The sequence below is a fragment of the Rhinatrema bivittatum genome, chromosome 16 (genome assembly GCF_901001135.1).
Source record: "Rhinatrema bivittatum chromosome 16, aRhiBiv1.1, whole genome shotgun sequence".
Taxonomy (NCBI): Eukaryota; Metazoa; Chordata; class Amphibia; order Gymnophiona; family Rhinatrematidae; genus Rhinatrema; species Rhinatrema bivittatum.
In genome coordinates this window covers 35,021,768-35,038,674 of record NC_042630.1, presented here as the reverse complement: position 1 = coordinate 35,038,674, position 16,907 = coordinate 35,021,768, and the positions used below count along the sequence as shown (strand labels likewise).

The window sequence follows — 16,907 nt, the reverse complement described above, 5'->3', positions numbered from 1 at the left end:
TCCATCCCTGGGCTCCATCTTTCCTCCCTCCTCACCACTCTCCCCTCCAGCTCCTGCCTTCACCTTCCAGCCTGTGAATTTCTTCCCACTGACCCCTGCTGCAAACCTCTCCCTGCCCACACAGGGCAAAGCGCCATACCCGAGCAGCAGCCCTGGCATCATCAACTCGCCCGCCCAACCTCAGACCGTGGCTGATGACGTCGGGTGCGAGCATCGACAGGGCCCCGCGAGCCTGCACAAACTGGGCGCCAAAACCTTAAATCTGGCCCTGGATGTGGTGGCCTGACCCATCTAGGCTTGCGGAGGGCTTTGGACGAGAGCACTAGATATGCAAAAGCGTTCATTTCTCTTTATAATTAAAGGTGGAAGCAACAACCTTATCCTGGCGCCTATCCATGAAGAACTGCTTTGAAAAGCTAGAGGGTCCCTCTTGAATTTTAAATGAGCGCTTGCGGATGAGATCTGTTTTTTTTGGTCTGGCTCTGGGGAAATAAACTGCTGGAGCTTCTTCCATCTCGGAGAATTTGTGGACAAACCGTTTTGAGAGAGAGAGACTTGAGAGAGCCTAGCGCCCTTTCTCTCTCACACCAGTAACCACCGATCGATCCACTAAAGAGAAGACGCTCACGCACCCCTTGCAATTAATTTAAAGATTTCCCAAGAGAGACGAAACTCTAGCTGTTGCTCAGAAGAGGATGGTGGGGACTGAAAATTGTGTTTTACTGCCAGAAAGCCCCTGTTTTTGGAGGACTCGCAAATAAATAGAGTGGGTGATGCATTGCTGCTGGTTTTTCCTGTTTTGTTCTCTTACTCTCTTGTTAAGTATATTTTTTCATTGTCCCTTTTTTTTTTATTTAAGGGAGGGATGGGGGCATGTGTTGGAAGATGGAGGTAAGTGAATGGGATGATTTTGAGGAGGGGCTCTGAGGGAGCAGAAGGGATGGTTGAGCTGAGCAGGGGGGGGTTATGGATGGGCAGGCCGTCATGTCTCTATGTTTTCCTGCAGGTTACTGGCCAGCTGTGGGTGGAGGATTTCAGAAGTCCTGCCTGCTACTGAGAGGCACCTTGAGCTACCCTGGGATGAACAGCTTAAGTCTGTTACCAGGACTCACCGGAGATAGCAGTTCATGCCCTGCTCTGGACAGAAAGAGGATGGCAAGGACATAATGAGCAGAAATAAGGGGTGAAACAGCTACAGATTGTAAGAAAACATAAAGAGGGAGGAGCAGATATTGTAACTGACAGCATGCACTTTATAATTTAGCGTTAATTTTAATCTGAGCTCTGCTTCCCCTTATCCCTTTACTGTAACAATAAAGGAATTCCCCTGTGTCCCTGTAACCTCTGGGGCTCTGCTCCCCTCTCACCCCTATACTGTAACACTAGAGCAGTTCTCCTATGTCCCTGTAACTTCCTAGGTTATCCTTCCTTCTTACCCTTAAACTTTTCCTTGTAAACTCCCTCTAGTGCCACTGTTCATGGTTAAGAAGAGGGCAAAGCTCAGGCGGTTACAGAGACACAGGGGAACTCCTCTAATGTTACAGTATAGGGGTGAGAGGGAAGCTGAGCCCAGCAGGGCCGGAGCAAGGATAGTGGGTGCCCTAGGCAACTTCTGCCTTGTGCCTGCCCCCACCCCCGGTCATGCTGCCCCCTGCCGGTCTCGGCCCCAACTCCTATCTCGTTTGTGCCGCTGACTGTGTGCTGCTTAGGGCCACAAGCCCTAGTTCACCTAATGGATGCACCAGCCCTGGAGCCCAGGAGGCTACAGGGAACCTCCTGAGATCTGCTCCCCTTTTACCCCTGTACTGTAACAATAGATGAGTTCCCCTGTATCCCTGTCACCTCTATACTGTAATATTAGAGGGCTTCCCCCCATGACCTTTTAACCTCCTGAGTCTTGCTTCCCTCTTATCATATAATATAATACTAGAGGAGTCCCCACCACCTTCTTCTGTCTATCCTCCTGGGTTCTACTACCCTATACAACATTAGAGGAGTTCCTCTGTATCCCGTAACCTCCTGAGCTCTGCTCCTCTCTCACTCTATAAGAGTAACACTAGAGGAGTGCCCCTGTAACCGCTTGGGTCCTGCTCCCCTCTTACCTTGTAGTATAAGGAGAGGGGATGGGGGAGGACTCTCTAGTGTCCCCCCCGTCCCCCCCCACCCACCCTTTCACCTTTTTCGGAACGAGTGGGCTTCATTTTAACCGAGGTAGAGCCAGGCTGCTGGCGCTAACCTTCAAAAAGGAGATAGCAGATTTTAAACTAGAGCATGGGGGAAAGCCGACAGTCGCTCGGCAGTGCATGGTTTGGAGGGAGTTATCTTTGAAGGATGCTGAAATAACAGAGGAGTTAGGGCATCCTGAGAGAGAGGTTCCAATAAAAAGCAAGAGTAGCCCATGTGCCTATAAGCAAAGAACCACCTGAGCTAAAAAAAATAAATTCCAGTCAACTGATATGCAGATTGTTAATACAAACAAAAAAACGCACTTTGAAATGTCTATTAATGCCAGAAGTCTAAGAAGTAAGATGGGAGAGTTAGAGTGCATAGCACTGAATGAAGAGGTAGATATAATTGGCATCTGAAAATCCTGCTGGAAAGAGGATAACCAATGGGACAGTGCTATACTAAGGTACAAATTATATCAAAATGATAGGGTGGATCAACGTTGTGGAGGGCAGGGTTGGCGCATTATTTTAGGAATGGCATAGCGTCCAACAGGATAAAGATCCTACAGGAGAATAAAGGCAAAGTAGTGTAGCTGGGTTCAAAAAAGGTTTGGATAAGTTCTTGGAGGAGAAGTCCATTAATGGCTATTAATCAATTATACTTAGGGAATAGCCACTGCTATTAATTGCATCAGTAGCATGGGTTCTTCTTAGTGTTTGGGTAATTGCCAGGTTCTTGAGGCCTTGTTTTGGCCTCTGTTGGAAACAGGATGCTGGGCTTGATGGGCCCTTTCTTATGTTCTTATGTTCTTAAGTAGAATCTTTATGAGTGAAAATCCCATGTGTATTGAGGAAGAATATAGCGCTAGGAGTATACTACCATCCACGTGCCCAAAATGAACAGATGGATGATGAAATGCTAAGAGAGATGTTAGGGAACCTAACCAATTTGGCATACAGTAATAACGGGAGATTTCAACTACCAGACATTGTGTATGCAAAGCAGAACCAACCGGTCTTCTCAATCATTCGCCTTCATTAAAAACATGATGTTCAAAAAAAGGCAAAAAAATTATTTTTCTTTATTTTATAATTGTCCTTCGTCTTAATTTATATTTTATTGTTTTCTTTAATAATAAATATATAGTAACAAAGTCCACAAAAAATCTAGTGACAACAGTCATTGACAGGATAAATATCAAAACCAGCCCAACACGGCCGATGTTTCGCAAACACTATGCTTCATCAGGGACAAGATAAACCTCTTAGTCCAAAAAGACTGTTGCCATTTTGAGGTTGACACGGTGTCTCAACCATATCAAACTTCCTGTAACTCCTCTAGTGCCACTGTTCATGGTTAAGAGGAGGGCAAAGCTCAGGAGGTTAGAGACATAGGGGAACTCAAACTCAGGAGGCTGAATGTTCACGGAGATTGCTGCTGCTCCGCTCTCCTCACTCACCCCTGAACCTACCCAAAATAAAAATGTTGCCCCTGCTAGCAGCCTACCCTCTCTTCCTACCATTTGTCATCTACTTTTGGCCCAGAGCACAAGGAAAATGTTGCTGCTGTCCCTGACCAGAGGGGTGTTTAGAAGTGGGTCTGTTCAAAGGGAGGGATCAGATGCAGGAGGGATTGGTTGTGGAATTGGAGGAGGGAATGACAGAACATCAATTGTGGTATGTAAGAGAGGAGCCAGGGGTGAGAGAGAGTCAGTTGGGAGGGATGTGAGAGAAGGATTGGAGGAGAGGAGGTAAGGCTGGAAGGTGAAAGAGAGGGGATGGGCGATGGAGTTAGAGGGAAGGGATGACAGATCAATTGGGTGTTATAGAGGTGAGAGGATCAATCAGGGGTTATTCAAATGGCTGGGAGGTGAGAAAGGATCAGCTGGGATGATATGAAAAGAGTTGGATGGGATGAGAGAGATGAGTTGGGAAGGTGTGAGAAACTGGTATTAGCTAGAAGGGTAGAGATTGAGAGAGGAGGTCCTCTGGAGGGGAGAGAGGTTGAGAAAGAAGATTGACTGGAGAGGGTGGAGGATGAGAGTGGTGTGTTTGGTGGAGAAGGACCGCACTCCTGCTAAGTGGCCAAAGGGGGTGGGATTATTAAACTACCTTCTTTTCAATTCTGAAGAAACTAGTCTATCCCATAGGTTTTGTGAGCATTTGAATGCAAAGCGGAGGTGCTTTTGGAAAACTGAATGAGGTTGTAAGCATGACCAGTGTCGCTGCGTCAAAGAGAAAATGAGTTGGCTCATTGGTGAATAGAGGAGAACACAAGTTATTTCGTCCTCAACAGAAGGAGGAGGCTTTGTAAAAAGAAAGTCTTGATTGACATAAAGGATGCGCTTGTAAGCGTGTTTGATAATTCTTGCAGGGTAACCACGATGTAAAAAATCTGAAGTCATTGTTTTAACTTGGAGAGTAAACTCTTCACATGCAGTACATAGTTAACGTAAGTGGATGAACCGACCAACCAGAATATTATGACGCAAATGACATGGATGTCAACTTGTATATGCTAATAGTGTTTTCTTGTCAGTAGGTTTTCTATGTATTGAAGTGATGTGTACTGTGACATCTAAAAAAGCACTTTTAATTGGGTCCACAGATGCAGAAATCCGCAAGTGAGAATTACATGAGTTCAACAAGTCCAAAAACATATAGAATTGGATTTCAGTGCCTTCCCAAACTAGAAACATGTCAGCGATGTATTTTAAATCACAACGCAGAAGCCAAACTCCCCTCAAAAACGAATACGTGCAAACAAGAAAGGAAACAATACAATTGTTATAGAACAATAAAAAATTTTAACTATATGAACAACGTCATCAGACATCAGTGCAAAATAGTTTTTAATTCACTGTCTATCGCCACGCAATGGGCCACAAACAGCATCAGGCGTTTCTGCACTTCACTGTAATCATTTGATGTTGTATCGTCTACACATCTAATTAATATCCATATTCAAACCAACTTAATTATATCCCAAAAATATTTTTATGATATTTCTATTTTGTCATATACTATAATCCACTAAAAATACTTAGCTCCCACTGTAGCGTTCCAACATTGCCCAACATGGACCATGTTTCGGCTGTCACCAGCCTTCATCAGGGGACACCTCGTAAGTATGAGTCATCAAGACGCCTTGTCTGATGTCGCATATGTCCTACAAATAAACACATTAAAAACACTCTCACGTACTCTCACTCCAATCACATCATCCAATTGTAAAGACTTTCTTCAAATTATTTTCTTGCAACTACTGCCAATTCCTTACTTACTTCACTATAAACTATTCAAAGAGTTTCAATTTCATCAGCTCCATCAAGTCACATCAATGGCGCCACAGCATTCAAACAACCCCTTCACTTCCTAAACCTTTTATCTACGTCATACGCCGGAAGTTTTACTTGTCAATCACAATCAAAAACCATCTGATACATTTAAAGACCCAAGATTCTAAACTAAAACACCGACCAATCGATCTACTTATTTAGACCACCCGGGGCCACTGTATCAAAAAAGTGTATCCACTTTTGTTCTCTTTGCAATAAGAGGTTGTCAAAATCACCACCCTGTTCTGACTCCTTTGATTGATCAATTGCCGCAAACTTCAAAACTGATAAATCATGTCTCTTCAACAAGCATTGCTGTACCAAAGGTGCTTCAACACGCTCTCTCACAATCGCGCTCCTATGTTCCACCATCCTCACCCTTAAATGACATTTCGTTTTACCTATATAGAGAAGTGGGCATGGGCACCAAATACCATAAATAACACCTTTAGTGGAACTAGATCTTAGTGGACACCTTTAGTGTCCTAGATCTCAAATGGAATTTGCCCCTTTTAAAAAAAGGTAAAACAGTACCACTGAAGGACTGGGCACAAACCAAACACTTATCGCACGGGTAATGTCCCGTCATAGGATTCTCCGGTTGCCTTACAAGCTCATCTCCAAAGTCAGAGTGCACAACTCTATCCCTAATGTTCTTGCCTCTTTTTAAGGCAAAACTGGGAGATTCTTTAAAGATGTCATGTAGGTTTAATATATGCCAGTGTTTCCTTGTACTTTTCTGCACCCGATAAATATTGGGAGAAAAAGGGCAGTACACAAACTGATCTAATTTCTTCTTTATTCTACACAGTTCTTTTTGGCATCAATAGGAGATCTCTATTGGCCCAACGGGCTCTTTTATAAGCTTTTTTCAAGATACTCAATGGATACCCTCTCTGCCGAAACCCCTCTATCATCTCCCATGCTCTTATCTTATAATTGTTGGTATCAGAGCATAAACATCTTAATCTTAAAAATTGTCCTTTAGACAGATTCGATCGTAAGTGTTGTGGATGGCAACTTTCATACCGCAGCAAAGTATTCTTATCAGTTGGTTTTTGATAAAAGCGTGAATTCAAAACCCCATTCTTGCACCTTTATAAAGGTATCCAAATAAGAGACTCCGATTTTACTAAAAGTGGATTAAATTTCAATTGGGATCACAAGTGTCCAACCACTGAATGAACTCATCAAAAATTTCCACCTCCCCTTGCCATACAATCAGGATATCGTCAATATAACATTTCCATGATTTAAAGTACATCCTGAAAGGATTCCTGGGCAACCAAAATGCCTCAAAATTGCCCATATACAGATTGGCCATATCAGGCGCCATTGAGGCCCCCATCGCTATCCCTTTTGTTTGTAGATAGTAACTCCCATCAAATAAAAAGTAATTGTTCTGTAATGCCATAGTTGCCAAAGCTATCACAAAATCAGCTGGTATCCGATTATCAGGCATGGTCTCCCTTAGAGTCTTGCTAATGATATCAATGGCACCATCCTGTGGTATATTTGTATATAAAGCAACCACATCTATGGTTGCTAATGCCAAATTCTCACAAGGACATAATGTTTTTGCCAGATCTTCCAATTGTAAAATCATATCTGTAGTGTCCCTTACAAACGAAGGTAATGATTTCACTATAGGTGCTAAAAATTTGTCCACAAAAATTGTTCTATAACAATTGTATTGTTTCCTCTCTTGTTTGTATGTTTCGATGTATTTTAACCAGACTTTGATAAATGGCCAGAATTTGGATGGGTATAAAAATTTGTTTTCAAAGTCAGTTACATACAGTAAGGCAATGTCGGGACCCATCGTGGCCCCCATCGCAGTACCTTTAACCTGTTGATAAATGTTGTCATCAAAAGCAAAATAAAATATTTGTAAGAGCAATCCGAGTGGAAGCTACTAGAAAAAGAATCAAAAGCTGTGGAACATCAGTACATTCAGAGAGAACCGTGTTAACCAAGGCTATAGCTTCAAGCTGAGGAATGTTGGAATATAAGGATTCCAAATTCAATGTGATTAATAACAGACGAGTTCAAGAGAGAACTAACTGGTGCATCAATTGAATGAAATGCCCGGAATCCTGGAAATAGTGTTCTTGAGGAACCAATGGTTTCAAAAAAATGTCCACAAAACGGAACCAATCCCTAAATGATAGATCTGCCTGGTGAATCGATGAGTGATTTATGTATTTGAGAGAACATAAAAGACTGGCATATGAGGGAAAGTCTCTATCAAAAAATTGGCTTCACGGGAGATAATTAGTTGAGTATCTAATGCAGCGGATACAAAATCAGAGATTTGATTTTGTAAAGTCAATGTTGGGTCAGTGGATAAAGGAATGCAATAAGTGTGGAGGGCTAATTGTCGTTCTAATTCCATTATGGATTTCTGACGGTCCATCACAACCACTCCACTCCCCTTATCCACTGGTTTGATCACAATGGAGTCATCTGTGAGAAGGGAACCTCAGGCATGATAGTCTTCTCTAGTCATATTCTGAGATTGAAAAGGTCTTTGTGATTCAAAACAATGCAATTGAAACAAAATCAGTTTTTCAAAGGAAACGAGTAATGGGTCATAATATCCGATGGATTCCAAGAGGATTTGTGAAAAATCCTTAAGCCATCGGATGTCTGGGGACGGGTAGAGAAGAAAAGCCAGATCGTAAGAGCCCTGAAAAATTGTAAAAATAATCGTGTTGAGATGGTACAAATGAAAGTCCCTTTTCAAGTAATTTAATTTCTGCAGAAGAAAAAGTCCTAGATGATAAATTAACCACTGATGACATTCTTACTGCATGTGTGAAAGCCAGGGGGGTCTTTCGGTGTGGGATATTGTGAGCGTGTCATTATATGGAGTTCTGGAAGGACTTGAGAGCAGAGTCGGCCACGAGCTGGTTGTCACCTTGGCTGTTGTTGATTTGTCCTCTGGTCTAAAAAAGACACAGAAGACAATGGAGGTATATATGGAATAGAAGAAGAATATCCAGGCTCATCTTCTGAAGAATTGAGGCGAAGAGGAGAAAAAGTTGAAAGTGACTTTCTTCTTGGGGCAGACGGTTTGGTAATCCATGGGTAAATGTTCCCTGCCCTATACTATAACATTAGAGGAGTTCCTCTATGTCCCTGAAACCCCCTGAGCTCTGCTCCCCTCTCATCCTTATACTGTAACAGTAGTGGAGTTCTTCCTGTGTCTCTCTAATCTCCCGAGCTCTGCTCCCCTCTTCCCCTATACTATAGAGTTAGTATAGAGCTCTCCCATCCTCATGTCCTTGGACCCTCCTGGATTGTGTTCACATTTAACCAATGGTATAGAGAGGGGGGGGGGGGCAAGGCCCCTGGGCACCAAGAGGAAAGGGAATCCCATCCCCCCCAAAAATAGAAAAGGCTATATGGCCACCATGGGAGCCCATCCTGCCCAATGGCAGAAGAGGATGCCTGCAGCCACCAGGAAAGCCCTCCCGCCCTGTGGCAGAAGAGGAGGAGGCCCACAGCTGCTGGGGGAGCCCATCCCACCCTGCAGCAGAAATGGAGGAGTCATGTGGCCACCAGAGGAGCCCATCTCACCTGGCAGCAGAGGTGGAGGAGGCCAGCAGCCACAGAGGAAGTCCATCCCACCCAGCAGCAGAGTTGGAGGAATTCTGTGGCCCAACTAAAGGAGAGGGACTGGAGCCAGAGCCTGCACGTGCATGTGTGTGTCGAGGAGAGGGGGTGAAGCCAGCATATATGTGTGTGCGTGTGGAGAAGAGGGAGTGGAGCCAGCATGTGTGTGTGTGTGAAGTAGAGGGAGTGGAACGTGTGGGTATGGGTGTTGGGGGGAATGGAGCCAGTGTACATGTGCCTGAGAGGTGAGCCTGAGACAGAGGGAGCTAGCCAGCACCTGTGAGTTTTGAAAGAATGTGTGTGTCTGTGTAGGCATGAGGATAATGTGTATGTATATGAGGGAGGATAAAGTTTGTGCACCTCCCTTCCCCTCCCACTACTCCTCGACAATCTTAGGGAGACCGGAAGTCAAATGTTCCCAGGTATGAAGAGTGAATGATTTTTATTTTTAAATCCTTATTGATTTTAATTAATTGGGTGTTATTTGATGTGTGTGCTTTTAGAAATATTGTTTTGGTGTTTGGGAAATTTAAAAAAATGGGTTTTTAAATATTGGATGTTATTCTGTTCTGCTGTTTTGAAATATTCTTTTTATTAGTTTGGTTTTACTATTATGATTGATGCTTTATATTTCTTGATTTTATTGTTTGATGTTTTCTGAGGAATGGTGATGCTTTTATTTCCATTGGTGCACTACATAGGGAGTCAGACTTGTCATGGTTTGCAGTTCAGTTTCTGCCTGTACTTTTCCATTTATACTTTATGGTCACTTCATTCTGCATTTGGTGAGGGTCTGTTTGTGTTCTGCATGTGTGATTGAAGATAAATGGAGTGATGGTGGGGCGCACAGGGGAGACCGCACAAATGCATTGGCCCCCGGGGGCCGGAGATCCTTGCTACGCCTCTGCATTTAAGCCTCCCACACCTCCTTTCTCTCCCTCCCCCTCTCTCTCTCTCTCTCTCGTGAGCGAAGGGAGTGCAGAGTTTGTTATCCAAAGTCTGTCTCTTGCTGTCTGAGCGGCGGTGATACAGGGAGCGAGCTGGGGGACCTAGAAATGTGAGTGAAATGGGTTTATTACTCAGATTCTGTTTGCCGCGATTGCTATTGATCTTTTAGCTGTCACCTTTCATCGCTGCTAATGGGACATGAAGAGGCTTGTGCAGCAGAAGTGAACCTTCTCCGCCTCCTCTCTGCTATCTTCTCTCTCTTTTTTTTTTCCTGTTTTGTTTGTGCTTTATGGACTTTCTTTACTTGGGGCTGCCACAGTGTCTGGCCTGCTTTCATTGTATTAGTTCTCTGCTTTAGGTTTTTTTTTTGGTTTTTTTTTTCTTCTGGTTTTCCCTTCCCCATTTCAATATCCAGCCGCTTCCCATAAAGTGCCCGAAAGAAGCATTTCCCCCTGGAATGAAAAGATCAAGGAGAATGAAAATATTGAGAGGGCAGGGGGAGACCTGGGACAGGCCCAGGGAGCCAAAACAGTGGCACGCAGGGGACAGACAGGTGGGAGGGAGAACTCGACCCCTCGAGGAGGCCCTGTGCCAGCACAGGGGGGAACTGCAGGGGTACCTTCCAGTTTCCACAGTCCCATTCCATTCCCCCCTGCCCTCTCCCTCATTCTTGCTCCTTACCCTTCCTCACACCCTCTTCCCCACCGCCCCCATCCAACCCTGGGCAGACGACATCTTCTCAGCCTTTTATCTTTCCCAGCTTCCAGGCCATGCGGCTCCTCTCTCCCCCCCATCCCTGCTCCCTTGCATTCCATTATGTATTCTGCTTTCTTTTCTTCTGGGTTCTGGTTTATAATTTGTGCCATTTTTTTTGTTTTGAGCAGCCTCAGAATGATGTTATCGATCCGCATGCTGCACCCTGTCCATCTCAGACCAGGGGGGAGAGGCTCACCTCCCTGTGCACCTTTGTATGGGGCTGTGGTGGCCAGGCTCCAGCCCGTGGGCCGCCCTCCACTGACAGATCCGGGGGTGCCATGTTATCCGTGTTGGGGGGGTGGGGGGGTGGGGGGACTTGCCGTCCCTCCCTAGACTGCAGCTGCGGGACTTGATCTCTCTGTTATCCTCTGGAAGCTCCTATAGCCCCAGTCGTCCTGATCCTGTGCACTGTGGGACCAGCATAATAAAACTTTCCCCCAGCTGATGCAGCAAGGGAAGCTTTTGAGACCTCGCAGGCCCCTGCTTCAGGTGGCGGAGAGAGAGCAGGCAGCTCCAGTTCAGATCTAGCCTGGTCTTTTTCGCAGATACCCATCCAGGCATGAGAGGCCTCCATGGTCCAGTAATACCAAGAGCCCTAACCGTTCCCTTTTCCCCTCTGCAGTCCTCTTAGAAAGCTCAAGGCAGAAAGAATGCATTTTCTTTTTTCATAGTTTCCCTTATGGGGCTATCAGCATTTTCACGGCTTTTCTGTCAAATTTGGAATCAGGAGGGGGCCTGGCACCCTCTTTCGCATCTAACTTTACGTGTTAGGATGATTTCATGCTGTGCTAAGGTCTGGATTTATTTATTTATTTTTAAAGGAAAAAGTTGGACAATTAAAAAGAAATTTAAAAAAGTAACATAAAGGTTGCCATTTAGTTTAAATAGTGCCTGTTAAGGTTTTAATTCCGTGCAGCTTCCAGAAAGGAAAAAAAACCAACCCAATTGTAGCTGCACCTCCAGCCTCCCAAGACATAGGTAGGCGCCCCCGGAAGTGCACACATATCCCCCCCCCATTCCCCCTCCAGCACGGACAGCTCCCCCTCTCCCCCTGGCACCCATAGGTACAAACCAATGAGCAGCTATTTCCCCCCCATCTATCAGCCAGGGACACGTCTAACCTTTCTATCTATCATGTTAGCTTCGGTTGATTTACCCAGAAAACAAGCCTTGGAATTTAATTCTCCAGCCCTCCATTCCTCTCCTGATCAGCTTGAACTGTGTGGGGCCAAAGGCGATGCAGACAAGGGACCCTATCTGTTTCTCACTCTCTCCTCTAGTGAAACAGAAAATACATCTTAGATTCCAGATACTGACAACCTTGAGGCTGTGGGGTTTTTTTGTTTGTTTGTTTGTTTACTTTTTGTTTTTAAATGTATGAAGATGAACTTAAAAAAAAATATTAGTCACGATTGAACTTTAAAGCATGGCGCCACCTGTAAACCTTTATACCCATAGCATTCCTCTCATTACATGTTGCAACCATCGCTGCCCGACGTCTCCTCTACGCCCACCTTACCTCTTTGGCGACTCCCTCTTGGCCTGTTGAAGTTTGGCTGCCGCGGCGTCATCTTGCTGTTCCCCTCCAGCGTCCCCGGACCAGCTGGACGCTGCACTCCGCCATGTTTCCCAGCAGCCTAAGGGCGCGCAGGTGATGCGGCCCCGACTCAAGTACCGACAGTGGCGCGAACCTCAGGGGGGTCCCACTGAGGTGACGTCATCTCCACCAGATATTTAAGGTCTCTGAAATCGCTAACTAATCGAGTTAGCAAGGAATGGATTCCAACAGACTGGTTTTCGTACGCTCCTAGCTACTCTGCCTCCACGGACTTACCGGGGTACCCGCTCCTCGGGGGACTCGCTTTCTCTTTGCTTTTCAGATTGCAGTCTGGCACCGGTACTCGCTCCTCGAGGGCCCATGTTCCTGGACTTGCTACTGAATACAACTTCTGCCTGGAAGTCATCGCTGCCTATTACCCCAGTGAGTTACCATCACTCTCAGAGCATTCCCTGGAACCAGGTACTGGCTCCTCGAGGGCCTACTTCATTCCAGCCTCTGGCTGCTTCTATGAGACTATTGTGTGAGTGTTACCATCAAGGTTCTGTTTCTGAACTCTGCATCCCCTGCCTACTCACTATATTGAGTTTCTCTACAGCTCAGTTATCCAGGATCACTTTTCCAGTACCTGAGGGACTACAGCCCTGCCGGGCACTTCCAGCTCACTACTGCCACCTCTGGTGGTTCAGTATACTGTCTAATAAAAGAACTTGTGTGTGTCTGTCTCAATACTCTGAGCCTGACCGGTGGTCCCTCTCGGGATCTTCCACTGGGGGCGTGGTCATCTGCCACCGGCCCAAGGATCCACCCTCAACTACCTCAAACACCACCAGTACACTAATGTTATCATGAGAGAAGAAAAATCACAAGAGATCCAAATATAGCAAGGATAAGATAAATAGCAAAATTATAATGATCCAGCTACGTAAATATGAAAGGGTTAATTGTAAATTTATAGTGACCTCATATAGTGCCACTAGAGGCTACTGGCTTTTTGGATTAAGCTCTAGAAAGCGCTAGGGCTTTTTTAATCATTGGTCACTATAAGAGTTGAAGATTCTTCAATGTGAAGCTATCGTGCACTTATCTGTATAATAGGTTAGAATCCACCTTCTGGTCGAACTTCTAAATAGTCCTAATGTTGACAGTCAATGCGCAGTCCACAATCAGGTCAGGCCGGGCTTTATGATGAAATGTCTTGTTCTGTCTGACACTGCAATGTTTCGGAGGATGCTCCTTCGGGGAAACAAAAATGCTTGATGCCGGCAACATGAGACTTGTGGACGACTTGGTCTATGCGACATCTTCTAGCAAGCAATAGACATTGGAAAGGATCTTGGCAAAATAAGATTGTGGCTGGGAAGGATGATATCAAGGGCTTGCAGCAAACCTTTGCAATCTGTTTCATGTGGGTCCTCGTGCCAGAGCTGTGCCTCCCTTCTCTCTAACAAACTCTCCCTCTCATGCACCCCCCTCCAAGGGGCACATCCCGCCTATCATCTGTACCTTCGTCCATACATCTCAATCCCCCATTTTTCCAGGTGGATTCCACAGACCCCCAAAAGTAGACTCTGAAGGACATTCTACCTCTTCCCCCCCCCCCCCCCCCCAAACTAGCCACCTTAGACCATAAAGACTAAGGAAGTGAATAAGAGGCAGTGGGGAGGGCGTGAGTAGAAGACTGAGTGCCACCTCCATCCCATACTCTGGGAAAGTCCCAAGAAACTCAATATTGAAAAACTGTGATCCTGCAGGTGTAACTCTGATCCAGTTGTAGGCTTTGTAACGTTTTCTTGGTGATTTGATTACTGGTCTTTCCAAAAGCCAGGGTGAAGTGAGTTACAATTCCACCAGCGATGTAAGGTGGAGGGTGAAGTAACTTGCCCAAGGTCACAAGAAGCAGCAGAGGGAGAAGTGAGGTCTGAACTCTGAGCTTCCCTGGTTCTCAGCCCTCGACTCTAACCGGAGCCCAGTACAGGAGATCCAGGAGCTACGGGGGAGGCCTAGCAAATCCAACCCCGGCAGTCTCCAAGGAGACAGCCATGTGAATGGCACAGCAGCGCAGCAATCCCATCCCCTTCAGTGAAGAAAAAGTGGCTCAGGGGGGACAGATGAAGGCAAGGGGGAGGGGGGGGGGGGGGGGGGAGAGGAGGTGCTTGACTTTCAGTCCTTCATTGGTCATTGCTGTGGATGGAGTAAGGCGAGGTCTCACCCAAAGAATGGTTCGGGATCAGAGAGGCAGCTCACGGGTAAAGGTGCTTTCCAGCAGCTTGCCAGCCTCCATCCTGCCTTGCTAGCTCATCCCCTGGGATACCTCAGTCCTTGCAGGGTTCCAGCTTGGATACCCCAGGAAGGAGTGAGGGCGACGGAGTAGGACGTATTCTTCCCTTCAAGGAGTACTTGAGTGGATGCAGCTCCGCATACATTGTGTAGCGCTATAGAAATGTTAAGTGGTAGCAGTAGATGCCCGGCATGGCGTTAGTAGGCACTAGGTTGCCAAAGATGCCACTTTTCAGGAGCTGCCACTTAAACTAAGATCTACCTTACAAGATCCCAGGCAGCTTTTGAAGAATGGGTGGCTCAAGGGAGCAAAGGCCTGGGACCATTCTCAAGGCATAGGTTTCTCTCCCTTATAGTACTCCTTAGTGGCATCCTCTGGAAAGGAGAAATTAGACAAAAAGCTAAAGCCATGGGAGGGTGGTCTGCCTTAAAAGAACCTAAAAGGTTCCTTCCGAACAATGGACCCCCCCAGGACATAGGTTCTTTATCTCCCCTCCTTAAGATAGTTCAAGGGGGATGCTGTCCCCCAATGTCCCATCCCAATTCCAAGAGCAATGCAAATAGATAGAAAAAAAATACTCCCCCCCCCCCCCCCAGCTTTAAGGACCTCCCTCAGACAGGAGAGCCTGTGATCCTGTCCCAATGTCTTGCAGGACCAGGCAGCTTCAGATCTGGAAGGGTTAAGGCAATCGCCTGCAAACTGCATCAGCTCTCGGGGGAGCAGAGAGGCGCGCGCCTGCAGCCTAAGTAACCCCAAGGCAGTGGCGCGTGGCAGTGCACTCGGCCGGCGGGAGGGAGAGGACCCACGCGCCCGACCCCGAGGTAAGGACCAGCCCGGGGCACCTGAGATCAGGTGTCCTGAAAGTTCCTGTTTATAAACTTTTACCATAGCAAGGGAGAGCAGGGATGGATGGGGCCGGTAAACTTTCAGGTCACCCTCCTGTAGCGTTGGGGAGCAGAGAATTGGGGTTGAGGGGGGGGGGGGGGAAGGGTCTTCTGAACCACTCCGGCCATCCCACCCTCAACGGGGCCGGGAAGGTCGATGTGTTTAGCTTTCCTGCTTCGGAGGAGGGGGGGGGGATTTAAGCTTCCCCCTACCCTTTGATCAGAGCCGAGCACTTGCAAGCTTGCTGCTTTTAATCTGGGAAGATTCCCGTGTTTATTTGGGAGGGATGGGGGGAGGGGTTGCTGGAACAGGTGGAGAACCTCCCTTTAACGCGGTGGGACTCTGACCTCGGCTGCTTTGAAAGCGGGGTGGGGGGGGGGGGATCCCTTTCCTCTTCTGCTGGCGACGATCGCTCGCCTCCTCGGGGAATTCAGACAGGGCTTGCAGGAAGGGATGGCGGGCGGAGGTGCCTGTCCCCGAGAGCGCGCCTGCCTTCGGTAACGCCCTGCTCATGCCCCCATTCATGGCAGGGCGCGTCCATTGTCCAGATGTTTGGCCCCGGAACATCTGCTCTTGTAGGAAATGCGCTTTGGGCAGGCACCAGCGAGCTTTATCCTTTCAGGTATTTGATGAACTTATGAAGCCACCTTCCCACCGCCTTTGGCTTGTCTGACTTTTTTTTTTTCGGTTACTGGGACGTAGGTTTGGAATGGCGGGCAGGGGGGGGGGTTATTTGGGGTGGGGAGGGGGTGTCAGGGCTTTGAGTGATTTGATGTGGTGGGTGAGAAAGTGTCGAGGTTTGTGCGTGGGTTTGGGTTGGGGACCTGTGTTTGAGGGATGGATAGAGGTGTCGGGGGTTTAGAGGACAGATTTTATTTTTTTTTGGGGGGGGGGGAGAGTATCGATTTGTGTATTTGGTGGGAAGGGGTTTCAGTCAGGAGGGAGCCGGACCCTCTTCTCTAGCTTTCTCCGGGTAACAGGGAATGACTTTTCCAAACCAGCACCCTTGCTGTATTCACTTTAGACTTTTTAAGTTTACATTTTCCACTAAACGCGTATTTTTACGAGGGGAAAAAAAATCATGCGCAAATATAAAGCGCCTACCCCCTAAAGTGGCTGCACGCTGCTTCTGAAGTGATGGTGAATCCTGTTTGCCTGTGGAAATCCAAATTCCCATCAGACGAATTCCTAGGAAATCCTGCTGTAGATGGATATTTATTTAGGTTTCCAGTTTTTAAACTCTTGTCGCAAATGCCATTTTTTTTTTTTTAGAGGACAAAAGTTAAGTTGCAGGCACTCTGTACAAAAATCACACTTTTAGCAGGCATGGTTTAAGAAAAAAAAAAGCAACAAAC

The 16,907-nt window shown here is 46.5% G+C and overlaps 1 protein-coding gene across 1 annotated transcript in view; it reads left to right on the top strand.

Moving 5' to 3' along the window:
* Nucleotides 1-885: 885 nt before the first annotated feature.
* ETV3L (ETS variant 3 like) overlaps nt 886-16,907 on the top strand; it is a 33,573-nt gene continuing 17,551 nt past the window's right edge. Inside the window, exon 1 of the mRNA XM_029579776.1 lies at nt 886-891. Within this exon, the coding sequence (XP_029435636.1) occupies nt 886-891 (6 nt within the window). The remainder of the gene's footprint in view (nt 892-16,907) is intronic.